Here is a 27,568-nt window from a genome sequence, read left to right on the forward strand (position 1 = left end):
ACATTTGGGTTCTTTCCATACTTTGGCTATTGTTGATAGTGCTGCTATAAACATTAGGGTGCATGTGCCCATTTGAAACAGCATACCTGTATCCTTTGGATAAATACCTAGTAGTGCAATTGCTGGGTCATAGGGTAGTTCTATTTTTAGTTTTTTGAGGAACCTCCATACTGTTTTCCAGAGTGGCTGCACCAGCTTGCATTCCCAAGTTGATGGCTTTTGAATAGACAAAGTACCATACCATGAGGTACAGATAAAGGATCACTGGTAGGACATGATATAGAACAGAGAAGTCAGACATTCTTGCTATTTGGAAGCAAAGAACCAGAAGAAGATCCTCTCTTTATGACTACTCTCCAAACTTCCTCACCAAATATGTAATTTAGGAAGTAGAGGAAGAGTGCATATTGAGACAAGTTACAGATCGCCTAACTTGCTTACCTTCCTTTGTGAATGACCTTCAGACGGTCACTTTCTTGAACAGGTAGGCCATTTTTAGTCCATTTTCCTGATATGTTTTCAGAGATTTCACACTTCAAGCAGATTTCTTTTCCAATGTTTACAGTTTGATCAGTCAGAGGTGTCAAAATCTTCAGAGGTTTCACTACAGAAACAATATTTATAAGTGCCAAACCCAAACTCCAGACAGGCAAGACAGTATCTTGTTTTGAAAATGAGAATTTGTTCCAGTGCAATTGATATATTGGGGGACAACCAGAACATAACACAAATTTTGTGTTTGATGATGCATGATTTCATTCATGAAAAAGAGGAAATGGCACCCAGGTGAACTGAGACAGGTAGAACTGTACAAAATGCACACACGCGTGTGCACACACATACACGTCAAACATCTACCAGCTGCTTGAATTCACCCATGCAATACAAACCATACTCATGCACATCTGAGATTACCAGTGTCCATCCAATTTTAAATAACCTCTTCTCACCATGTCACAGTATCTCAGTAACCACAACACTCCCCACACTGCTTCCACAAGGAAATTTTAGGTCTCATTTAACATAAAGTGCCATATTTATTAACCATTTGGCCTGTGTAAAACTGTGATACTGTTTTTTTATTAGGTTCTTATTGTTTTGTTTTAATGTGTGGCTGACAAAACTTTTGAGTGTCATGCCCATAACTTCATTCTGCCCATTAGTTTTGTGGTTTTATTGCATAACTTTGTATAGCATATTGATTTTAGAAATGCATATGTTATATTATAGCAGAACTGACTGTAATTGCTTTAAATGGATACAAATATCTGTCCATGGCTGAAAAAACTGTTTTGGTATTAAAGGAAAATGACCACAACTCCGCGATGCATAAGGAGTGAGTGTAACTGAGATAACTTCTGAATAATTCAGTGATCCTATGAATCATAATTGGACTAAGAAAGAAGTAAGGAAGCAGGATTTCTGCTCTGCATGTGTTACTACCAAACTTCCTGTGAGATTTGCTATCTTAATTTTCATGGCCAGCTGGAAGAGACAGACTCTGCCATTGAGGAGTGACTACTATTTGGAGGTATTTGGGGAAGTACATAAATTCTCTCATGCTTCTGGATCTTAGTAGCAAATGGGTTCTTACAATGTTCTCATTTGATCCCCCTTGGTTTGAGTAACTTCCTTCTCACTCCAAATGTAATTGCAGAATGTTGAATGTTTATTTAATGAATTGATAGCAAATTCACTCATGGGTTACACAAACATTTTCAGGATTTTATATTGTATCTAAGTATTTATCATCTACTTATGTGGTCTTGGGATTACAGTGCTTCTTAACCATTTGGACCATTTCTGTGGCAGGTGATTTTTATACTTCCTTCCCAATCCTGTGTTTTACTATTAAACTGAGTAGTCGATTTCTTTTTCAGAGACCCTGACTGATATGACATAGACACTCAGAATGAATCCAATTTTACATATTTAAAATTGCCGCCAGTAGAAATAAAATAGATAGAAACTTTCCTAAAATTGAATTAACAAATGCAACACCAGTAGATACGCAACTTGGAAGATACCCAAGGAGATCTTACTTACAGTCAACACTAAGTTTAGCAGATGATTGTCCTCCCGTTGTCATTACAGAATATTCTGCACTGTCAGCCTTCGTTGCTCCCTCTATGATCAAAATATGTTTTTTGCCCTCAACTTTAATTCGATATCTTGATTTTGGACCAGGAATAATCTCCTCACCATTCTTAAACCTGAGTTTAAATAGATTATAAAAAGTTTTATAAAAGACCCTTCAGGAAATGGACCTTATTGGTCTTGGTTTTGTTTTTTTTGTTTGTTTGTTTTTGTTTTTGCTATATCCTGGTATCTAAGAACTATTTGTTGAAGAATGTATGATCACTACATCAAATGAATTAATAATGTAACAAGGATTGTCTAAAAAATTACACTAAAAGAACATAAGCTCTTTCTTCTCATTCAAAATCAGTTGAATATGCTACGAGAGAATATTACTCTTCCACTCACTAATAAGAATTGCATCACTTAATATGTTTTAAATTTTTTTAATGTTTATTTTTCAGAGACAGAGAGAGAGACAGAGAGAGAGAGAGACAGAGAGGCAGAGAGAGGGAGACATAGAATTTGCAGCAGACTCCAGGCTCTGAGATGTGAGCACAGAGCCCGAGACAGGACCAACCATGAGATCATGACTTGAGCCAAAGTTGGATGGTTAACTGGCTAGGCCATCCAGGCGCCCCTCACTTAACATTTTTTAAAGATAGCTATGATTATAGATTAGAATGAACAATCTACTCTGTACCAATTACCACAGATTCATGCTGTGTAATTTACTATACTTTTCAACAAAGCATTTAATTTTATTATGGATCTCTTAGTTTTAATTTTGATGTTACTCACATAGAACTTGCGAAAACACTCTTTAACTGGACAAAAAAATGCTTTTATTTTTTAAAATAATTGGTGATTCTTAGCCTAAAACATTTTTCTGAGGTACTATAAAAATAAGGTAACTAGGGAAAATATATAATATTTTTCCATGTAAGTTGCCAGTGTGGCATGGTGAGAGTAAGCAACTTTTGGAACTTAGGAGCATCCATGGGATTTGGAGTCAAACAGATCTGGACAACCATGAGCTATCCATTTCTTACTAAGTGCCTACTTCCCTACATTTACCAGTCTAATTTTCTGGATCATTTTCTAGTTTCATAGGTGAAAAAACTCCCAGCATCTTTGTAGTTTTAGTTACCATTTCTACTAACACAAATGAGGTTGTGAATTTTTTCATATGTGTAAAAGCCATTTCCTGTTCTCCAATCTATAAAAGCATATTTTTAAAAATCTATTAAAAATGGACAGACCTCAGGAAAGTTACTTACCATTTCACATTAGCATCATCTTCCGACACCTCACATTCTAATTCCACTCTTTCCCCGCAGTAAGCATTCATATCTTCCAGCTGTTTGGTTACCATAATTGGAGGCTCTGTTTAAAAAAAAAAAAAAAAGGAGAATCAGAATCATTAAATGCTTGAAATATGCTCATGACCACAGATTTGTTCACAGATAAAAGACCAACAGTAAGAAAGTATCATCTACCATAGGGTTATGGTTAGATGGTGGTAGATAGTTGGCAGGTGGTTTTTTGTTTTGTTTTGTTTTATATCTTTGTTGGCAAAATAAATAGTTAGCAGCCCTGGGTAAGTTTTCCCAATTTTCTCAGACTCTTCAAATCAAATCAATTATTGTTCTGGAGAGCAGACAAAACATGTATCAAATATCCTTCCTTTGGCAAATAAGAAACCACGTGGTAGACGTTTGTGATGGAGGATCTGGTGGTTCTGGTTGGAGCTCTGATTGCAGAGCTCTCTGTATTCAGAGGGCTTCATCTACACCCTCCAGCTCTTTTCACAATGTTTTAGTAAAAGATTGTCTTCAGCACCCTCGGTGTCAACCATTGATTCCCTTTCACTAATAAAACTGATTTTGAGAGAAGTGGATTTGCAATCAGCTGAATGTGTGAAATGAGGATTATTCAGTAAAGTTTGTTGGGTTTCAGAAGCTATAACTAGAATAATTATACTGTTTGCTTGAGTCAAAAACATGAGGTATTTAGACTCACCAGTCTCCCCCCCCCCCTCAGCTTTTCTAGTCTTCAACAAACTTAAAGATTAATTAGGATACGTAATAATGGCCAGTGTAGAGGAGCTTCCATGCAGAGCCAGTCTGTCCCCAAGCAAACCCATTTCTAGGCGTGCTGTTACCTGTGCCCTAGAGCTCAAGAGCTTACCTGTCCCACTCATTTTGATAACTACCCTTGAGAGAAGGAGTGCCAAAGGTTGTTGAAGACTATAGTAAGAGATTGCACTTTACCTCGCACAAACAGCTCGGTGGAACATTTCTCATCACCAGCTGTCACATAATACTCTGAATCATCCGTTAGCGCACAGTTATTGATAAACATGATTCTTTCACATCCTTTATGCTCAAAGATGTATCTGTTTGAAATGGGAGGGAGACAACAGTCTGTGAACTTGATTTTATTTTTTTATTACCAGCAAATTTGGCTTGTAATTCAGCAATGTTTGAAAGTCAAGGATATAATTATGATCTGCCATTTATGTAGCATATCTTACATAGTTAACAGAAAATGTGAAAACTGTTGTTAGCTTCATAATGCACACTGTAATACATATTCATATTTACACATAATATTTAACATCTGTATTTTTATAGAAGTTTTATTTCATATATAAATTAGTACTCACATATTTGCTTTTTAATTTTTTTAACCCATTGTTGGAAAGTAGGATTGGCTAAGGTTGTCAGAGAGATTTTGAACTCTGTAAATTTTTTTAAATGACCAATTCATCTAGTTTATTTTTTTAAAGTTTATTTATTTATTTTTGAGAGAGAGAATGTGGGGGAGGGGGGGAGAGAGAGAGAGAGAGGGAGAGAGAGAACATGGCAGAGGGACAGAGAGATCAGGGGAGGGACAGAGAGATAGGGAGAGAATCCTAAGCAGGCTCCACACTGTCGGTGTAGACCCTGAGGCAGGGCTTGATCCCATGAACTGCTGCAAGATCATGACTTGAGCGGAGATCAAAAGTCGGATGTTTAACCCACTGAGCCACTCAGGCACCACCCCCACCCCTGCCGATTCATCTAGTTTACAGGTGGACAGGGACTCAATCTTACTCATTGATTCCTTGATTCCATTTATGGCTTAGTGCAGTGACACAATAGATTTTGTTAGGTGAATAAGTGATTATACAATTTAAGCAATAATGTGAACTTAATCACTGTTACAGGCAGTAGTTTTTTAGAACATGATGTTCTTTTAAATGAGCTTAAGAACTAGTATTATCATATCACAGTAACAATCTACTAAAAAAGAACTTGAGCATTTGGAGACAAAAAACTAAAAGCCAGGAATATCACAAAATTTAATTGTCTGTGATCTGGATTATGGATGAGTATATTAGAGCATTATAACAAACTAAAGAAAAAGTTCTTATTTGGAAAATCTTCTAATTGAAGACTTCAAGAATAAAGCATTACACAACATTTTATAGATAAAAATAACCGATTAAAATTATGTTTTAGGTAAATTCAAGCCGCTTTCAAGAGATTTTTATCAGACACAAACATTATTATCACAAAGTCACTCTGTAGGCATGACCACATTAAGAAATTGGAAACCACCTAATTGCACTCCAGAAGTGACAGATTTTCAGGATTAAAGTCTTTTTATAAATGTGAGTGTGGCTCCTGTTAACTTAAAAAAATATATTGGAGTTGAAAATCTCTCAGGCTGAGAAGGATCTGTGTAAAGTAGTTTCATAATAGACTAGCAATACCATCAGACATCAGGGATTAGTCTGTTTCCTTCATTTGAGAGAGGGCCAAGAAATAAAATACAGGCTTTAGATGCCCTTTTGGAAAAACAAAAGTTCTCTAATTATAAGGTGTGATTCCCAGCTGGTAGGTCAAATATATATTTCAAAATTTTCAAAATTTTCTTTTAAAAATTGGGAGAAGTTTTGACAGTGCTCTGAAATAATCAGATATAACCTATATTGACACAAAACTGGAACTGAAATAACTCAAAATAGTTTGTATAGAATTAAAACATAAAACAAAGTTTTATTTAGATAGCACTGTAATCTTAATGGCTCCAAAACACATGAAAAGTTTTTACTCCCCCTCCATGTGATTTTGCATTAAAAAGGTATAACAAAAGCGTGTTTTTATTCATAGAAAATTAAGTCAAACTACTGTTTGATTTATGTAGCTATCACTGATTATTTGCAAAGCCCACTTACTTTGTACTGGGTCGAATCTCTTGACCATTTTTATACCATTTCACCTCCAACTTTGGGTCTGCCAGTTCCACAACAAACCTTACTCTGCCTCCTTTATCAACCTGATATGCAGGGTCAAGAATTTTTGCAAAAGCTGGTAGAGAGAAAAAGCAAAACTATGTCAATATGTGCATACATATGCTGTGAATTTAAATAGTCGATGTATGTATAAGAACCTAAAACTAAATGAAAAATGGAGACTCAAAGTAGAAATAAATTAGGAACCTTCCAAATTATCCTCTATATTTTAGAATTCTGTGTTGATTTATATATCATAAGATGACTTAGCAATTAGAAGAGAACCCACATGTTTTTGAAAGAAACATAAGAGTATTGAAGAGCCTTTAAAAATGACTGTCCTGGTATTGAGGAGGGCACCTGTTGGGATGAGCCCTGGCTGTTGTATGGAAACCAACTGGACAATAAATTTAATATTAAAAAAATGACTGTCCTAACTCTTCAGGAAATTATAAAGGATCCAGATGAAAGTGAACTCGAAGAATATGCCTATTCTAGCATGATTCCTATCAGGATTATTGGCATTATCTCTGTACTTCTTATATGTCACAGTTTTTTAACACAGAATTTATGAGATAAATTCAATGACTCATAAGATGAAACTGAATGCCTTTGACTAATTGAAATAGTAGACTTATCAAAGTTTTGTACTGTGGAAACTTGTCCAAATAGTGACACATATTAAATACTTCATACATATATGGTTAGGAACTCAGGACTTCAAAACATTTTAAATAACATAGAACATAGTAGTTTTAAAAAAAGATTATCTTTGAAAGGTCCTAAGCAGAAATTAACTTCTTTTTAAATTTCATAGTTTTTGGGGCGCCTGGGTGGCTCAGTCAGTTAAGCGTCCGACTTCACTCAGGTCATGATCTCACAGTTTCTGAGTTCGAGTCCCGTGTCTGGCTCTGTGCTGACAGCTCGGAGCCTGGAGCCTGCTTTGGATTCTGTGTCTCCCTCTCTCTGCCCCTCCCCTGCTTGTGCTCTGTCTCTCTGTGTCTCTCAAAAATAAATAAACATTAAAAAATTAAAAAAAATAAATTTAATAGTTTTTCCCTGATTTTAAAGATAATACTCATTTAGACAGTTTGGAAAATACGTACACCTGTGGAATGCCTCATGGAATTTTTCTGCTTCTATTTCCATCATTGAGACTTTGCCATAGTATTGCTTAAACTCACTTCCTCATATTTTAACATGATATAATAAATACTAGCTTTAAAAAAGTTATTTATCATATACCTCATGACATCAATTCAGAGCTAATGGCAAGAATTAGGCCAGTGTGGGGGAAAAGAGATATCAGCTGGCTCTATACTTTGGCATTTAACATGTTTGTGATGACTATATCATCTCAGATACCTCTCAAGAATTAAACTTCTGAAGGTTTTGAAGTTTTGAAATAGTGGGAATGGCTGACTTATGTAAACAAAGCAAAAAACAAAACACTTCTATATTTCTCTGGGTCCATTTCTCACCCAGTTTACAGGGAGGTTTAGAAATAAAGGGCAGATTTTTTAAAAGAAATGGCAAGAGACTTTAAATTCTGCTTGGACATCCAGGTTGGGTGCCTAAATAAATAAATAAATTCGATTTGGACATTAACAAACAGTAAACAATAATAGGATTGATATGTTACCTTGATGTGTCACAAAACGGATAACTGACCATGACCAAATATAGGAAACTTTGAAGAGCTTATGATCAGTTTAAAATGTGTCGCTCTTGTTTTTCTTTCTGTAAATTTTAAATTTCAACATCTCAAAGTATTTTTTAAGAGATATTTAAAACCACAACAAAATCCATTCACTTCAGATCTCAAGGGAGCAGCATAGCTGTTTTACAACCGCACTGGGTGTGAGAAGTGAATTCCCCAGTCCCCATTTAATGGGTGGAAGAATATGATGGCAAAACAAAGAGACATCGAATCTACTGTAAGTAATAATCAAGAATTTCAGAGTGAGGGAGATATGGAGTCTGGAGAAAGGGCCATTGAGAAATTCCCAGTGAGAAGGAAGATATTTATTGTTCTGTTACACGCTGTATGAGGTACTTGTAAAGTCAATCTCCGTTACCTTAAGTGTTCACTAGCTACCTGCTACCCTCATAGCTACTGATGTGCAGAGCAGTGAACTCCTCCGCCCAAAGCCAAAGGTAAGAAGTGTAACCCCTGCAAATTCCGCCCCATCTATCCCCGCCCCAAACCCAGAGAGAGACAGGAAGCATCCCTGCAGGGGGTTCGCCATCATTTCTTTGGTCCGCTTTGGATGCTGGCCCCGCTGCCACCTCCCCCAGGAGAGCTCACCTGCGCTCTTCTTCTCCACTCTGCGCATGCGCTTGAGCCGCCTGAGCATGCCGCGCAGGTCGGTGATGCCGTACTGGAAGGCGATCTTCTCATACTCGTTGGGGTTCGCGTTCTTCAGCAGCTCCCACACGTCTACCTCGGGTTCTTCCTCCTGAGGCTTCACCTCCCTAACCGGGGAGAACCATAGCCTAGTTTAGTAGCCGCCCACCGACCCCGAAGCACAAGAAAGGCTGGAGTATAGTACCGATTTGTCGGTTCAGTGTTAAAAGTCCCCCTTTTTAAAGACTGAGTACTTAAAGGCCGCAGTCTCAAGGAAACTTCCATATAGTTAAAGATCAGGTGTGTGAGCTTATATTGACGCTCTCGCTTTCCTAGTTAACAATACAATATTAGGGAGAGAGAAAGGTATCAGGAAGTGTTCTGAAGATGTTTTTACTTATTTTCAACTTGAAAGTTTAAAGAGAAGGTGAGATTTTGAGGAACTTAAGATCAGTTGGCATCTAGGCTATAGGCAACTGCAATAATTTGGAAAAGTGGATTAAGAATGAGAAGATTTAAATATTGGTCTATAAAAGAAAAATGATCTCTTTCTCCCTTCATTGTATACATTCTAGCTTATATGTGAAGACAGTACATACAAATAAGTATTTCAAATCTTAGGATTTTGCAAATTGCATTTTCCTACCATATTAGTAAATGTGTACACCAACCATTTTTTGCTGTTTTATATACAGAAAAAAATTTGACACTGCCAGAATGTTTTTTTTTGTTTTTTTCTTAAATATGATTTTTGTGGATACATTCACTTTTTTAAATATTTTTTTTTCTAAATTGGCAGGAGAAAAGGAAAATGAGGCCAAAAATGCTCTCATATCTCGTCTTAAAGCACTGTCTTGAAATTTTTTGAAAGCAGGTTGGGTATGAATTATAAAAATGTAAGTGTTAAACTTTTTTTTTTTTTAATTTTTTAATGTTTATTTATTTTCGAGAGACAGAGCACGAGTTGGGGAGAGGCAGAGAGAGAGAGGGAGACCACAGGCTCCAGGCTCTGAGCTGTCAGTACAGAGCTAACATGGGACTCAAACCCACGAACCTCAAGATCATGACTTAAGCCAAGGTCAGACACTTAACCGACTGAACCACTCAGGCACCCCTAAATGTTAAACTTTTAAAGCAAATGGCTAAGGTCCCATGAACAAAGGGAAAATAACTTCTTAGTGTAATTATCAAAATTATGATCCCAAATTTTGATCACTGACAAAAGAACATACAGAAAATATAAAGGACACGCACGATATGAGATTTAAAGTACACTTGTCTGTCCTTATTTTAAAACCAATAAATGAAAGAAAAAATCAAGAATAAACACTAGTTTAAAAGCAAAATGTAACTTAAATTTATTTCCTTTGTTGGCTAAATAATCCTGATTTTTAAAGACTTAGTTGACTGTTTTTATCAGGTTAATTTGGAAATGTTACAGTGACTACTTACTGTGAATAATGCTGGTTTGGGTATGATTTTTCAGGAAAACTGGTCAACACATCTTAAACACCAGTGAGAAAACAGATTCTTGCTATCATGTTAACAAATGATGGGTTACATGTGTTTGCATTGTCACATTAATTACACCTGTTACTGTACTTTTTGAGAAAATACTGGATTGTAATCATAGGGAAGGAGAGGAGAATATAAATATTAACATAGAATTTAGGGTGGCGTTAGGCAAGGATGACTTCTAAATATCTAATTTACATTGTCGTGTAAGTCTTTTTGCCCAGTGGAGGAGGATGCTGAGGCAAATCTCCTGGAAAGTGGAAGGAAGTGGGAGGTCATTGGCCTGTCAGTAACCTTTATGGGAAGGACCAGATAACACCATTAGGGAAATGTGCCTCCTAAAAGCTCAATACGCAAGTATTATTTTCATATGTCACTGAGATAATAACTACACACTCTATTAACACAGATAAATTGAAAAGCTTAAGAAAATTGTCCTAAAGTTGGAATATTGGTAATAATTTGCCAGATCTACTAGGTTTACTGTCTGAAAGCAGTCTAAATTTCAAATACATCCTTTAAATATTTTGTAGAAAGTCTTGGAAAACTGCAATTAAAATGTGTCTGTGTACCTATGTATAGTCTTTGTATGTGTTTCTTCAACCACTTTATTAGTGCTCTATTTTCTTTTGTATTCCAGCCTAAATAGTCCCCTCACTGTAAAAAATATGCCATATTACATTGTGTTAAATTTGTATTTCAACCAAGAAGAATTACATCCACATTTCGAGTATCCTCCCAACACTGGTAAAAGGATTTAAAGATACCAAACTAGATTAAAATAGCAAGAAGAACAAGTCAAATACTAAGACATACCTGGATCCATGATGTGAATATTTATATAAGGGAAGCCAGTATAAAGATCATTGTTGTCAGTGTGATTTCTTAAGTCAGTTTTGTTGGTAGATTCATAAAACCAATCATCCTCACCATTTTTTTTTCATTAAAACACTAAAATACACCTTGCTCTACTATCTTCTTAATCTTAGCAAACTTGGTATCCACAAACCAGTAACCTCTTTCCTAGTCCATCTTTTTCTATTACTTAATTCAATTCCAAATTGCAAGGAGAAGTATTCATTATTTTTTACTTGAATGTGAAGTCAAGGCTTCTACCTGTAGCATTACCTTAACTCATCCAGAATAGATCTTTACTTACCATGGTGGCTGTGCATGGCCCTATCTGCATGGTTATATTAAATTACAGTAGGAGAGAAATTCGTCTTCTATAGGCACTACTGATTCCTTTTCAAGCATTGGGATAGACCTATATAACATTCACGGTACTTTCATCTACATCAAAATTTCTATAACTTGATGGTCCTAGTAAAGTACAAAGCAATCATAGAAATTTTATATAGAATAAAACTTTTAAGTATACTTGAAAGTTTTTTTCTATATAAAATTTCTATGATTGCTTTGTACTTTACTAGGACCATCAAGTATATATATACTTGAAAGTTTTATTCTATATAAATTTCTATATATATATATAGAAATATATATTTATATATAAATATATATTTATATTCTATATAAAATTTCTATATATATACTTGAAAGTTTTCTTCTATATAAAATTTCTATAATTGCTATATATATATATATATATATATATATATATATATATATAAAATATCCCATAACAAGATTTTGCCTAATAGATTTATTCCAATTTAGCTAATGTCTATTTGAAATACTCCAGTTTTGTTCAGGTCAAGGAGATCTTTTGTTGTAGAGAGATGTTGTAGAGAGATATAAAGATATTTATTTTGATAGGGATTTTGCCACACACTCTTGGAGTAGAAATGGTGTCATTGTCACAATGAAAACACATGCAATTCACAAATTAGTAGGAAAACACAATGATTTCTAAAGTTATAATGGTGATTAGTATAGTATATTAAATGAATATAGTCTTAGGCTAACAATTTAATTATGAGTCAAAATCATAATTAGGGGATGTAAATAAAGTGAGAACTGGAGACATGTTTGCTGCCCATTTTGTCTTCAGTAATTTTGATCATTAATTAGATTTCTTTGACTCTACAAAGTACTAGTAGTCATTCTTTTTTCTTTCTTTTTTCCTTTTTAATCAGAGCATGGTGTTTAATAATCTATTGTATTACATCTTGATTGATTGATACGTGTGTGTGTGTGTATTATGTCTTTTTATGAATAAAGGCTCTTCAAAGGAAAATGTCACATTTTTGGTGGGAGTGAATATTTGACACCTACTATGAGCCAGCTTTTTACATTTGATTCAAGTAGTTTTTGTTCTCCACGTTTACAGATGTGGAAAACAAATCTCAGAGAGGACATGTAATTTGACCAGTCATGCAGTTTGTAACTGGGAGAGTTGAGACCCACATCCATATTTTTACCACCACCTTTTCCTTCCCACAAATGTGTATTACAGCCCTTTCTGCATTCCAGGCACTGGAAGGCACTGGCACACAGAAGGCACAAAGGAAACACTTAGTGTTTTCCTGGTTGAGTAAATGATTGCAGGAGGAAAAAAAATCTCTTGTCTTCCTACAGTGTCAATGTGTATTATAAACTGAAGCACCAACTTCCAAAGTAGATTCAGTGTGGTATTTCTTATATGGAATGAGCTGCCTCAGAGGAAAACGTGGATTTAGGTCCCTGCCCTGTCTCTAGCTGTATGACTTGGGGTAAGTTACTTGATACGTCTGGTCTTTGATTTCTCACCTGTAAAGTGAGGAAGGCTAAGTTTCACTTAGGGTCACTTCATATACTATTGCTTTAAATAAATTTGGGGAATTAATAGATATTATTGAGACTAATGATTATTTGAAGTAGCCAAAGAGGGAAAGGTATATTTGATACTGCCAACGTCTCTTGATTGGCTAATATCCACTGGTAATTAATAAATTACCAATATTTATTAAATTATTAAATATCAACAATACTGTTAATATTTCTGTTCTCAACCTCAACTTTTAGACCTGGGGGAATTTTTCATTCATAAGGACTTGAATAAAGCCATCCAACTAAACTGAGAACAGACACAAGTCCATTTTATTCTACTTGTAATTTGTTGTGAAGTGTATTTATACACATTTCTTTAGTAACCATAGAAAGCACTAAAAGTAATAAAAAGTGAACCTGAAAAGTTAGTGAAAACTGATATCAATATTATATATTATTAATTTAGAATCATAGTTTTATGATTTATTTGCACATTTGGTAGGTAAATAAAATCTCAGCAAATATCAATTTCTTTTAGTTGTGCTATAATAAATATCTGAATATGTATAGCTTTATACAAAACACATACATAATACATTATATGATCATGTATATGCATATATGGGGAGAAATCCTATAAAATCATTATGTACTGAATATCCATAATGAAATCTATAAATTTTATTGTAAGAGAACAACGTTAGGGAGTGTGACTGATAATACTAAACATTTATTTCCATTTTACTAATTTATTTTATCTCTAAAATGCGTATTTTTTGACTTCTAAACATTTTTAAAATAAGGATGTATCCTATAATCAATAGTGTGTCATAATAAACACCTTGGAGCAATGTTTTCATTGCTTGCTGATTTATAAAACACATATATTAAAATGAATGGTGTCTTAGATTTGATGAAATACAATCACAAATACTATTTTAAAATAGGTCTTCCTTTAAAAACATTATATATATATATATACACACACACACACACACACACACATATATATATATATATATATATATACACACACATACACCTGCAGACTTTTACCAAAATTGTGAAACTGAACTGATTTTTTGGTAAAATATCAAAGGCAGGAGAATAGAGGCTCTAGTTATTTGATCATGCTTGAAATGATAGAAATTATTAGAGAAATCAGAAGCTTCTAGGTATTTAAGTCTTCTGCCTCAGTTTTCAGATCTCCTCATCCCCAACTAAGAAAACATGTGAAACTCATGAAAGATTTAAAAAGAAGGTTAAAAAGCATCAACTAAAATCTTTAGCAGATTAGTATGCAGTGGTTTCTCTGTCTCTTTCTTAGTTGACTCTGTGTTATATTCTATAAGCGAAACACGTTTTAAGAAATGAGAAATTCTTCGAAAAACATCCACTTTAAACTTGACTTCTCTCAGTGAGTGTCTAAAAGATTTCCAGGCCACAGCGCCTCACTCCATCGCTCGGTTCTCACCTACGTTTCAGGAGACCACTAAAGTCAAGCTCCCCTGCATCCTCTTGACCTTCTCCACTGTCATTAACAAAAAAAAAAAAAAAAAAAAAAAGCAAATCTGGGTTTAATGCTGAGACATATACACAACAGTTTCCCCCAAACACTCTACATATAACGTATATGCAATTTTGTACTGGCACACAAGTCATGGGACTAAATCAACACAAACTATTTCTTTTCACACAAGTGACATTTTAAGTTTTGGGGTATGTACTTGTGGAAAAGTAAACATGAAGAGCTTGTGTTACTCTATGATTTCAGAAGACGCATTTTTGTAGATTGCATATATAAAACTGCTTGGATTTGTGTTAAAACAGAGTAACACAAATGCACTTAAGCCAAGCAACACAAAGTACTTTGTTTTTCCAAGTTTGGGGGCTGTAGAAACATACCTGTGTAAAAAGCAAAGGACTTTTGCTGATCTCTGTTATTGATGTCAGAGATTGGCTTGGAGAACGAAGTATACCAGTGTCAAATATATAAGTACAGAGCTTATATTCAAAGGTAACTTCTTTGTGTCCATCAATAGTTGAATCAGATAATGTGATACCAACATAACAAAAATGGAACTTGTGCAGAGCTTTTTAAAAGATGCATTCCTTTCTGTTTTAAAGGGAAATCATTATAAACTTTTCATTTTCTTATTGATATTTATACCTTTTCAAATGTATTTTTCAAAATATTGACTTTAAATTATTGATGATCCCTTTACCAGGAATACTTTCCTATAGAGAAATGCATCTTAAATTAGGCATGCAGCCACCTTCATGATTTCATAGAAACTCTAAATAGAAGCTATGGAGCTGACATTTAAATGGCACTACATATTTACTTACATGTTTAATTTTTTAATGAAGATTTTGTTTCCTGCTCTTTACAAATGTTAGTTATGGTTTCTAAGAAAAGAGTCTGCGGGTTTAAAAACAGTGTGTATAACACGTAAGTTATAAGAATTAAACTCAAATAATGTGTTCCCAAAATTTCTTTAATAGCAGGTATTTAGAGAAGACCTTTTGAAGAAAACACATTTCTATTCTTTTAAAGCATAAAACTTAGTAGATTATGTCTCCCTCTCTTAGAACTATGCTCATAGGATGAGCATAGTTTTAGACCTACGCATTTGCTGATCATGGAGAAAGGGAAGGTGGAAGGAAAGTAATAGGATTCAAACTTATGACTTAAAAAAAATAACAACTTATTGATCAGGTAACATTAAATATATTTTAAGTAATTAAAATTTTCATTTATTCATAATTTAGGAGAGAAATACGACTTTTATTAACAGACTAAAATCATTGCTTTATGATAGGTTGGGATGATTTTCCTTATCAACAAAACTAAGTGGATTCAGTCTTAAGAAGAACAAAATATTTGTTCTCATTAATGAACTTACACTATGGAAAAATTAAATACAGAGAGTAAGATAATGTCTGGAAGGGGCTAGTTACATTTCCTGTAGACTGGAACTTTTTTTGTTTTTCATTTTTCTTCCATGCCCCCAACCCCCAATTTTTCAGCCTTGGCAGTTGCAAAATAAATCCAATGGGTATCTATATTTTGCCTTTCTACAGTATTCTTTATTCTAGTGGACTCAGTGGTCTTTCGTTTAATAATCCAATATTTAAATAGCGCTAACTTCAATAAGTCACTACTTAATTGTGGAGAATGGCTCCATAAGCAATTTCTAGATGAAAAGCAATATAAATAAAAGTTTTCTGACATCACTCAACTGATGCTATATCATTATACATCTTTCTTGGACATTTGGTGGAAAATAATGTAATTAAGGACAAAGTCACACGTGAAGAGACTAAAAGTGTGTTTTCAAAAAAATAGGAGCTTCACTATGACCAGAATAATCTAAAAAATGATCAGTATACATCTGATTTGAAATTAAACCTACAGCTTTTCTAGAACACTAACCTTTGGATACATAGTATGTTTGACTAGAGTGAAGAGGTGCTCTAATCTGGAAGACAAGAGTGTGGAGGAAGGGAATATGTGTTTGAAAACCCTGCACTTGCACGGTATACCAAAGCTACCTACATTCCCCTTTTGAAGTTACCTTCTCTTGAAAGCAGATCTGATGTCAATGTTTGGAGTAGTCCCAGTAGATTCTTTGAAAGGAAAGAAAACAATAAAATAAATACCCATTAAGAAGGCAATTTTGTGCTCAGTTCCTTTCCAGGCTGTGGGAATTCCTCAGATGGAAGGAACGCCAGGTGGAGTGGGGGATGTCTCTCCTCCTGGATGGCTGAGCTGTTGAGGCATCATACCTCATCCTCCCTCACACAGAATTGATGTGGGGACTACAGAGGTACCATATCTAGCTGTCATTCTACCTGCCTTTCCACTAGAATTACCTGAAGAATTAAAAAAAAAAAAATCAGCTTCTTGATCTCCTTGCTGGAGATTTTGATTCACCAGATAAGGGACAGGCACCCAGAAATTAATACTCTTCAAAATCCCTTCAGGTGATTCTCAGAGATTCCTGGCCAGGTTGAAGAGGCCCTGCTCAGGACCAGATTCCCACTTGATACAGAAATCTCTACAGCACGTCCATGATCACCCAGGCTTTACTTGGCGTCTCCTGAAATGGGGTTTCATACTCTTTCCAGGCTGTGTACATAGCTTTAATGAAAGAACTCATGCTGAAGTTAAGTGAAAAGAAATTTTTTTTTCACCTCCTCATAACTCCTACCTTTAGATTCTAATTTGTCTGAAACACTTTCGTGTGACAGCACTTCCCCTATTTATCTGTTATGGATGCCTGGCCTCGTTCACACCATATTCAGCTGATTAGGGTGTGGTTTCTGGGTTCTTCATCCTGCTGGGTACCTTACTCCAGAAGAGAACCAGGTTGATGTATGGTACCCATGGCCAAAGACATTACTCTAAATGTGGAACAAATAGCATGTTGCGAGAGTAGTGTTATTTTCTAAGCCTAGATCCTATTCCACTTGTTATATCACAGTATTAAATTACACCAGCTTTGTTTCTTGTGGCTTTATCACACTTTGGATTCATCTTAAGTTTATGATTTTTGCCGCCAAGTCACCTTTCTGTTTGTATACTTATAGAAGTGGTTTTTTCCTAATCTACATGCACACATTTACATTTACCCTATTAAATTCACTCTGGGCAGCACACAGAACATATGGATGGAGAAATTCCCCATCTGACATTAGTCCTTAGAAGAGAAATCCTCCCTTCCACCTGGGTATCCTGACATCCTTGGTACCATATGAAATTATCCCCCAAACTTGAGTGGGAATAAGTTGACCCAATGAAAGAGGCACATTCAGTAGAAGAACAAATGGCATCACCCCTTATCCAGAAGATTGAAGGAATACAGATAGCATGGACAAGAGGTACCTAGCAGTAAAATCCCCTGAAACTCCATTTTTAAATTGCTTCATAACAATTTAACTCAGCAGGCTTGCTGAGACTACCACAATCAGAAACACACACAGTTTGAAAGAAAACTTTATTTTCAAAATCTCATAGTGTTAAATGACCCTCTTCTCCTCTATCCCCTCACATCCCATGGGGGGAAAAAACACATCTATCCAGACAAGAAGACTTTCTTACCATGTACTTCAAGATCGAATGTGCAGCTGTCAAACTTATCCTTATAGGTGACCTCACACCTGTAGTTTCCTGCATAGTTCTCTTTGGCCTTGATGATCTGCATCTCAAATGTGTACATCTGCAACAAAATGCATCCGGCATATTTCAGCCCCACCTTGTCAATGGACAGAAGCTATCACATCTCAGGTATTTTTGAAATTCCTCAGCATTGGCTTAATGTTTTTTATCTGGGAGCTCCAGCACAGTGCTGTCAACATAGGAGGGGGTCAATGTGCTCCCCAGCCTCTGGCACAGCAGGGCAACCAGGCTCAAGTATAGGCACTAGGAGTGGTAACTCTAGAGAATTTTCTGGGGCTGAAATATCTCAAAGCTGAACCTCAAAATGACACAGAAGGAATGACCGAACTGAACCCTGTGCCAGGAGATAAGGGCCATACCCGGGTTTGCCTTTCGAAGGTTTCCTTCAGCTGAAGGTGCTTCCCAGCTTTGCTGGCCAGATCCATCCATTTCCCTTTGAACCATTTGATGGTGGGTTTTCTAAGAAGGTCTTCAGCCTTGACTTTGGCTATAAAGGTGATATTTTCACCTAGAAAAAGCACAAGCAATTCAGACTGTGGCGTAAAAAGTGCCATTAGTTTTGCTCTCAGCTGGAAGGAGTTACACAGGATTGCCCTGCAGAGGCTGTGATGTGACTGGTGCCCTGATTTTTTATGCATGCCCTAGGAGTTCTTAGGGTACTCCAACTTGTTCTGTTTTTGAAGTTATGAGGCAGAAAAGGAGCAATGGGTTAATAAGGAAGTAATTTTTGTTTGGCTTTATCATGTATAAATGAAATAAAAATGGAAAGCCTCACAAATGTATGGATTTTTTCCATCCTCTTTATTAGGCAAGATGATGGGAAGTCTGGATTTACATGACTAAATGTGACTAAATAAAATTGATCTTTTCAAAATAAAACTACTTATCCATTTGTATTGATTTTTGGGCCCTAAGGACATAAAAATTCTAGCCTAGCATCCAGCCAAGCACTTTGGTGTCTTCTAGAAATACAAGGGGAACAAATATTTCCATCCACATGCAATGTACTTCTATATTCTAGACCTGAAAGAGGTCATTTTAGAATATAACCAGTCAGCTAGGTGGCTCATTTGTTCTGATCACAATATATTCCTTATAAAAACTTACTTTGTGAAAATTCCTGGACCACTAGGTCCTCTCTAACTTACCACCCTGTTTATTTCCTTCATGGCACTTGGCTTTTGTGATTATCTGTTTGTTTAATTTCTCATTGTCTGTTCCTCCCATGAAGACTGTAAGTTCTGGGGCACCTAGGTGGCTCAGTTGGTTAGGAATCTGACTCTCAATTTTGGCTTAGGTCATGGTCTCACGCTTTGTTATGTGGAGCCCTGCCTTGGAATCTGTGTTGATGGTGCTGAGCCTGCTTGGGATTCTCTCTCTGTCTTTCTCTCTCTGCCCCTGCCACACTTTCTCTCTCTCTCAAAATAAATAAATAAATTTTTAAAAAGATTGTAAGTTCTGAATTCTCACATGTTATACTAGTATTCAGGACAGTGTCTAAAACAGGAGGTGTGTAATCAATATTTTTGGAATGAATGTCTCCAAAGTGAACCCTCTATCCCACTAGTTTCTGCTGAGACACTACTTGTTATCATATGGTGTGTGTGCAGATTTGTAATCATCTTATGGAATGAGTATGCCTCAATGACAGCAAAACTGGCTCAGAGCTTTAAGATACACCAGACATTGTTCAAAGCACCTCACAGGTAGTATCCCCATTTTACAGATGAGGAAAGTGATTTGAACCCAATCTGACTCCTGAGTCTAGGAACTCAACAACTATGTGCTAAAGGCTCCTAAAATGATAGCTTTCACTCTCCATTTCAGGTTAGAAAAATGAGAATCTAGTATATAAATATGATAGAATAGTATTCAGCCATAAAAAGGAATGAAGTACTGACTCATGCTACAGCTTGGATGGACCTTGGAAACATTATGCTATTGGAAAGAAGCCAGCCACAAAAGGTCACATATTGTGTGATACCATTTACACCAAATATCCAGAGCAGGGAAATCCATAGAGACAAAGCAGATTAGCCAGGGGCTGGGGAGGGGTAGGGGACGGAGAATGGTCAGTAACTACTTAGTGGGGTACATGGTTTCTGTTTGGGGTGATGAAAATGTTGAGATAGAGGTGGTGGTTGCACAGCACTGAGTGTACGAACAGCCACTGGTTGTTCACTTTAAAATGGTAAATTTCATGTGGTGTGAATTTCACCTCCATTTCAACAGGAAAGCAAGATTTAATGCTTGGCACTCACCAACTTTCACTGATCCTGTTTGAGGCTTCTCCACGAAGAGGGTGGACAGCTGGGAATTGGCGTTCTGCTTGTCTTGTTCCTCCGTAGCAGGCGATTCGCCAAGAGACCATTCTATTGAGAAGAAAGAAAGGAAAGGATCATTTCAGGGCCAGATCCTTCTTAGGCAGACTTACCTGGGTTTGTCGTTCTTGTCAATGCTGAAGCTTTTCTTTGTCTAATAAACCTGGATAAATATAACATCATTCTTTCCATCCATCTCCCCTGGAGCCATCAGTAGAGTGACAGATTCCCATTCTTACAAGGGGTGCCTCTTCCATATAGAACATTTTCTAATTCCTAGAAATAGTAAAACTTTTCAGGTAGGTTGTTACTTTGTGTTTGTTGGCAGCCAGAGTTTCCCCGTCCTGTCTGTCCCCTAACAGATAAATAATGATGGGAAGTATATTAAAGCAGAACTGTGTCATAATAGGTGAATGACTATAATGTGCCACGTCCATACAACAACAGAACTGGAAAAGACTAAAGGAAAAAATCACTTTGCTGGTCAACTGAGAAGGGCTAGGGCCAGACCTAGCCTGATATTTCTAGATTCCTTGCTTTTATATGATTAGATGATTCCACTGGATTTGCATAAATGAGGCGGTAGTTTGACAATTAAGTAACGGATCATGACCAGAAGGCACAAGTTCCAAGAATACTAGGTGCATCCTGCAAAGGGGGAAAAACAGAAAAAGAAAAATCAACTCTGAGGCTTTCCCATGAAGAGAGAGAAGCTGAAAGTGAAGTTGAAGTTTATTTTCATTTTTTAGGTTGCACTCCAAGTGCTAGGCTGGTATTAATCAGTGGTCAACTCCAGCAAGAAGGGCAGGAGAGAGAACTGTAGACATCCCTTCCCTCTGTCTCCAAAAGCTAAACGCAGAGAAGTTCAGTTTCAGCTACTTAGTAACTGGAAAAAAAAAATGCATGGGTTGCCAACTCTCTGTTAATGTTTCTTGAAAAGAAGGAAATGTACATTTAGTTATTTTAGTTTTCACGTATCAGTCATGCTATCCTTAGAAATCATCATTTTCACAATGAAGTTATACAATGTAGTTACATGATTACGTGTGTGTGTGTGTGTGCGTGTGCGTGTGAATGTCTGTGATATTCATGGTAAGAATGAATTATGGCCATTCATATTTGGAATAAGAGGGCAGGAATTTGTATTGTTTTGTTCCTTTGTATACCCACAAGTGCCTGCAAAAGTGCCTGTCCCTTTAGAGGCCCACAGTGGGATTGTAGTGAGCCCTTAACACGAATTTGTCGAGTGAATGTACGACCTCACAAAATTGTAGTGACTGCTGACAAGATACATTTGGAGGTTTTTACAAACTGTAATAAAGTTCTAGAGAAGTGTGAATTATTCTCTAACTTTAGCATATCCCAAATATGGAGATTTTCAGTTTCTTGATCTCTTTGTATTTGCTAAATGTTAAAAAATGATATCTACAATAAAACAAACAAATCTGTGATATGTGTGGCTAAATTCCTGTATTTGTGTGTGTGTGTGTGTGTGTGTGTGTGTCATGCAAAATTAATCATTTCTCAATACATTAGTTTTCTTGTAAGAAGATTTGTAATAAAATATTGCTTTTTTAAAAAAGCTACAAACAGAATAAAACAAAGATTAGAATTAAAACAGCTTCAAGAAATGAGGTCATTAGTGACTATATTAGGATGGGGTCGGGACGCCTTACTGCAGGCGAGCGCTCACCTGAATCTTTTCTTTCCAGGGCCCGACTACCCACACCTGAAAGGAAAGTGTGATTCGGATGATACAAGGGCAAGGGGTGAAAATGGACAGCTGACTCCAACCTTCTTGGATTCCCCTAAACCCTGTCTCTCCTCATGATGGGGGAAAAAAACTAGAAATTGTCTTGGGGAAAAAAAAAATAGAAGTCAGCTTGTTTGGAAGATTAGTAGAAGAACAATAATAAAATAAAAGAATTCAAATATCTAAAGAACAGGGAACAAGGACATATAGCTGGAAATGAAAGAAAAACATTTTTGTCCTTAAAATTCATACCCAACATTTACTAATCTTATTTATTTCACAAAGAAAGTTTCCTTTCATTTAAAAAAAAAAAAAATCACCATTAAAGCCCAAGTTTTCCCTGCTGGTGTTGGCAGAGGCAAACGCTGGTGACCCCGCTTTGCACACTGTCTCATCAAGGTTCTCTGCCTTTTCTTTTTCTTTATTGTCAATTAACAATAAATTACAAAGTGGGGGTAAGGAGTTGGAATCATCCTAACCTGGAGGCACGGCACTAGGCGTGGAGGCTTCCTCTTCATCTGAAACAAGAAATAGGAAGAAAAAGTCAAGAAGAAAAGGACTTTGTCCTGCAAAAGAGAAGTCTCCTGCAAAAAGAGAAGGCTGAAAAAAGAGAGAACACACAAAACACCCTGAACTGATGAGTCAGCCTTAAAAGACTCGGTACCTGAAAGATTAAACTCAGTATTACAGACCAAAGAGAAAAGTAAATAAATAAAAGCGTGAGAGAATAGAGCAATCCAGTGAAAGTGTAGATTAAGAAATGGAGCTCTGTGCAAAAATTTCATGTGACTGTAGGTTAGGAAAAAAATTAATGCTAAAAATTGAACCTTGACAAAATCAACAACACACGTGTTTTAGAGTTCTTATTTTGTAACTAAAGTCAGTGTCAGATATAATTTGCATGCCACAGTCATTTGAACATAAGCATAAGAAAAGCATAAAAAAGAGAATTTATTCTCTCCTGCCCCCCAAAACCTTGTGACTAATTCCCCTTTTATATTTAGGAGACAAAAGACAGCACTAACTACATTAATTAAGATAAATCAGTTTGTCATACTTACTAAGTTTACCAATATTTATTTTAGGAACTTTATGAGCATTTCCTCATGATTATATTGGTATTGGCCAAATGCTGTGTAATTAAAAAAAATATTTATGAAAACACATTTGTAAAATTCAAAACAAAATTGCTTTAGAGTGTTCATGTGCAGAGGCACTGAATATTCTCCTTTTCTAAACTGAATTTCAAAGGGTCTATATAATTTTAGATGCTTAAATAGGCATTCAGTGTTATCTGAACCTCTGCCCCTCCTTTCTCGAAGCGTAAAAACTAATGTCGGTGTAAATAATAATAATCTTTGTACTTAAACGCTAGAATAATTGTGAATTTCAAAACAAACTTATGACTATATAAAATAGGATACAGAAAATACATGTACATGGCTGTTAATTTTAAAGTGCTTAAAAATTCCTGACAAAAGGTAAAATAGCACATTTTTATATAATATATCATAATTATAATATATAATATTATATATAATTATACATAATATAGACTATTAGAATATTTACTACAAAGATTATTTACTAGCCTGAGATTTCTTTTCTAAAACTGCCGAACAGGAATATGTTTTATTACTTTTTACAAAATAACTAATGTAATATGTCAAGAAACTTGATGTCATGTCTTCAAAATACAAGAGGGGATTCACTGAACACTGGGATTTGGGATTCTTCAGAGGAAACTTTCTGGGGTCAAAAAAGCTTGGAAAATGCTAAGCTAAATAAAGTCAAATGTATTTTATTATATTGTATGGATGTGCTCTTACTGAGGGGTATCGCAGACTTCTGTGTGCTAATGGACACTGGCACTGAGGGGTGGAGACAAAAATGATACAGCAGTTAGCCCTTCCCAAATTTTGTTCACTTTTCAATCCTTTTCTCCTGGAACATCCATTAACATTCCACAAAACCGTGCATTTGGGGAGGTATAGGTATTTCTGAGCTATTCCAGAAGATTGTTAGATAATCAAAATTTTACATAACCAAAAATAAAATACCTTGAGATTTTTCTGTATCGTTTGTCATGCATTTAATTCATTATTTCGTATTCTATTCTTGTAACCTATTCGAAGGCTTTTATTTACTGAAGTATGTAAAGGATCTTGAGTTAAAGTCCTGTCAAAATTCTTTAAAAAAAAAAAAATTTTTTTAATGTTTATTTTTGACAGGGAGAGAGAGACAGAGCATGAGCAGGGGAGGGGCAGAGAGAGAGGGAGACACAGAATCCAAAGTAGGCTCCAGGCTCTCTGAGCTGTCAGCACAGAGCCCGACGCAGGCCCTGAACTCACAGTTCGTGAGATCATGACCAGACCCGAAGTCGAACACTCAACTGACTGAGCCACCCAGGTGCCCCAGTCCTGTCAAAATTCTTGAAAATGAAGTTTTAAAACTGAACCAAATCCTGGGAAGGAGCTTCTTTAACTAGAAACTAGAAGCTGGAACCATTTTGAGTCAAATGAACATTTTATACAGGTTTTTGTGGTTGCTAGTTTGCTTTGTGCACTGTGCATAGTGAATTAATTGTTTAGAATGCAAAATAATTGAGAAAATAATATTTACATACTTGCATAAAATGAAAGTGAAAAGAGAAGCCATTTGTTGAGCAGAAATTTGATGGGCAGTAGTTTCAGAGTCTACTAAATGTTAAAACTAATCGGAGGGACATTCACAATTGTTTTAGACTATTAAGGCACCACATATTAAAGCAGTGCTTCAAAGTATCATGAAATGATACTCTGGATGATCCCACATTACTTCCAAACATCAATTACTTCCCAACTGGCACTTCATTGTACATAAATGTTCAACTTTACTGAAGTTCTAGAAAATATAATTGACAAGGGGCAAATTTTATGATTCCCTCCTTTCAAAAGTAGCTTTGGTCCTGGCATCCCATAGATTGGAGAATGTAGTTAAGATGCTGGATCCTCATCTTAAATTCTAAAAAAGGTGCCTGCTTGAATTTGGTTGAATTGGATGAGAATGAAAGATCTAATTTTCTTATTTACTATGGAAAAACAGGTTCTACTGCTAGAAGGGAAACAAAATATCCAACTGTTCTGGGTTGTGCCTAGTTCCACAACACATATATTAAAGCCAAGGCATCGTACAAAGAACATTTTCAAACAAAACAGAACAAAAAATACAATACATAAGTCATATTTTCTTTTTTTCTATTTAAAAGTCACTACAGTGACGATGAAAAACATCTGTTTTGGGGTCTTCAGAATACGGCATATCTGAAGACCACAGACCAGAACACCAGACACTCTCCCCTAGCTTACGGAAGGGAGATTTACCAACACAGAATTTTACTTGTCCTTAGGTCATGGGAAAATAGCACTTTTTGTAAAACCATAAAAACGATTCTTTAAATAACTGAAGTTCCCAGAGAAGAGGGCCTGGAAAGTAGAGGAAAAACTCTGTCTCATATTACAAGCTTGAGATTTTAGGGGGACACATGTAAAATCTGGAATGCAGGGAGAGAACTCTAGAGATTATAGAATATATAGATTCTTATGATTCTACACATTCTCTTTGGCATAAAATAATTTCTACCTATGGTTGATATAAATTGCCTTTTTAAATTAATTTTTAAGTCATATAAAACTTGGGACAATTGATGAGATTTTTAAAAAGACCAAAAAGCACATGAAATTAAAGTATATGTGACTCTCAACAAACCTCACTTAACCACTTAACCTTGTTTGATTGCGACCAAGTTCTGAATTCCTCAAGCATAGTAATCAGTTGTGGAAAACATTGGCTCATGTTACCAAATTAACCACAGCAGCAACAACAATCATGTATGTAAGGAAATAATATCAACAGCTGACATGAATTCATCATGTTTGGAGGCATTTGATTAATTGATCACATTTTCTTTTTTTTAATTAAAAAAATTTTTTATTACATTTCTTTAGTTTTGAGAGGCAGAGAAAGAGCGTGAGTGGGAGAGGGGCAGAGTGAGAGGGAGACACAGAATCCAAAGTAGGCTCCAGGCTCTGAGCTGTCAGCACAGAGCCCAATGTGGGGCTCGAACCCACAAACTGTGAGATCATGACCTGAACTGAAGCCGGACGCTCAACTGACTGAGCCATCCTGGAACCCCTTTTAAAATTTTTTTTAACCTTTATTTATTTTTGAGAGAGAAAGAGAAACAGAGCATGAGTGGGGAAGGGGCAGAGAGAGAGGAAGACACAGAATAAGAAGCAGGCTCCGGGCTCTGAGCTGTCAGCATGGAGCCCACCATGGTGCACGAAGCCACAAGCCTTGAGATCATGACCTGAGCTGAAGTCAGATGCTTAACTGTCTGAACCACCCAGGCACCTACGATCATATTTTCTTAATGAAAAGGCACATGCCTTCATACCTTGATACTTCTTATTTTTTCAATGTTTATTTATTTATTTTTGAGAGAGAGAGAAAGTGTGAGCAGGGGAGCAGAGAGAGAGGGAGAGAGAAAGAATCCCAAGCCGACTCCACACTCAGGGCAGAGCCTGAATTGGGCCTCAAGATCAGGATCTGAGCAGAATCAAGAGTTGGACCCTAGACCAACCGAGCCACCCAGGCGTCCCTTGCACCTTGATACTTCTAAAGTCAAGATTCATCCTACAGTAAATATATACATTTATTGAGTCTTTTTCTTTTCCAAATCTATTAAATCAATGTTGTATCTTATAATGGCTGTGTCATAAAATTGAAATGTGTGGTGATAGTAGTACTTTTTCTTCTCATTTTTTTTAAAGTTTATTTATTTTTTGAGAGAGAGAGAGAGAGTGGGGGAGGGACAGAGAGGGAGGGAGAGAGAGAATCCCAAGCAGACTCTGTGCTATCAGCCCCAAAACAGGGCTCAAACTCATGAACCAGGAGATCATGACCTGAGCTGAAGTCAAGAGTCCAATGCTTAACCAATTGAGCCACCCAGGTACCCCAGTGATATTAGTTTTTAACAAAGATCATTACAAAGAAGTAATGTAATTAGAAAGCATAAAGTACATTGGATGGTTGGTTGTCTGATACCTAAAGGTAAAATGACACAAAAAAATGTTAGCATGTGAATTAAAAACACCAGAACAATGCTATTGCAGAAAAGGGATCTAAATGAAGACAAAAAATTGGAATCACTCTTTGAATTTAAAAAAAGGATCACATCATTTAGGAGAAAACTTGCTAGAGCTTGCGCTGGTTCACTTCCTCATTTGCCAGCCACACTCATGCCAAATGAAAGGCTCTTCATCTCAAGTTATGTGAGATCTTTAATATGCACAAGGTTCATTCATGATAGTTTATGGGATAATATTGAAGTTAATGC

At 36.0% G+C, this 27,568-nt stretch overlaps 1 protein-coding gene across 10 annotated transcripts in view; it reads right to left on the bottom strand.

The window, feature by feature from the left end:
• Positions 1-27,568, bottom strand: part of MYBPC1 (myosin binding protein C1) — an 88,966-nt gene that overhangs the window by 37,721 nt on the left and 23,677 nt on the right. For 7 of the 10 annotated variants that reach the window (XM_086712537.1, XM_086712533.1, XM_086712540.1 and 4 more), the window contains exons 4-16: positions 22,671-22,709; positions 22,132-22,167; positions 20,379-20,489; positions 18,477-18,625; positions 18,040-18,157; positions 16,514-16,565; positions 14,410-14,466; positions 8,670-8,836; positions 6,305-6,437; positions 4,353-4,477; positions 3,360-3,465; positions 2,047-2,213; positions 442-604 (exon numbers count right to left, since the gene is read on the bottom strand). In XM_086712537.1, the coding sequence (XP_086568663.1) occupies positions 442-604; positions 2,047-2,213; positions 3,360-3,465; positions 4,353-4,477; positions 6,305-6,437; positions 8,670-8,836; positions 14,410-14,466; positions 16,514-16,565; positions 18,040-18,157; positions 18,477-18,625; positions 20,379-20,489; positions 22,132-22,167; positions 22,671-22,709 (1,423 nt within the window). The remainder of the gene's footprint in view (positions 1-441; positions 605-2,046; positions 2,214-3,359; positions 3,466-4,352; positions 4,478-6,304; positions 6,438-8,669; positions 8,837-14,409; positions 14,467-16,513; positions 16,566-18,039; positions 18,158-18,476; positions 18,626-20,378; positions 20,490-22,131; positions 22,168-22,670; positions 22,710-27,568) is intronic. The other 3 variants (XM_086712542.1, XM_086712536.1, XM_086712538.1) reach the window with 2 other exon arrangements.

The sequence above is a fragment of the Puma concolor genome, chromosome B4 (assembly GCF_028749965.1).
Source record: "Puma concolor isolate L17-30 chromosome B4, mPumCon1.1.hap2, whole genome shotgun sequence".
In the NCBI taxonomy this organism is placed as follows: domain Eukaryota; kingdom Metazoa; phylum Chordata; class Mammalia; order Carnivora; family Felidae; genus Puma; species Puma concolor.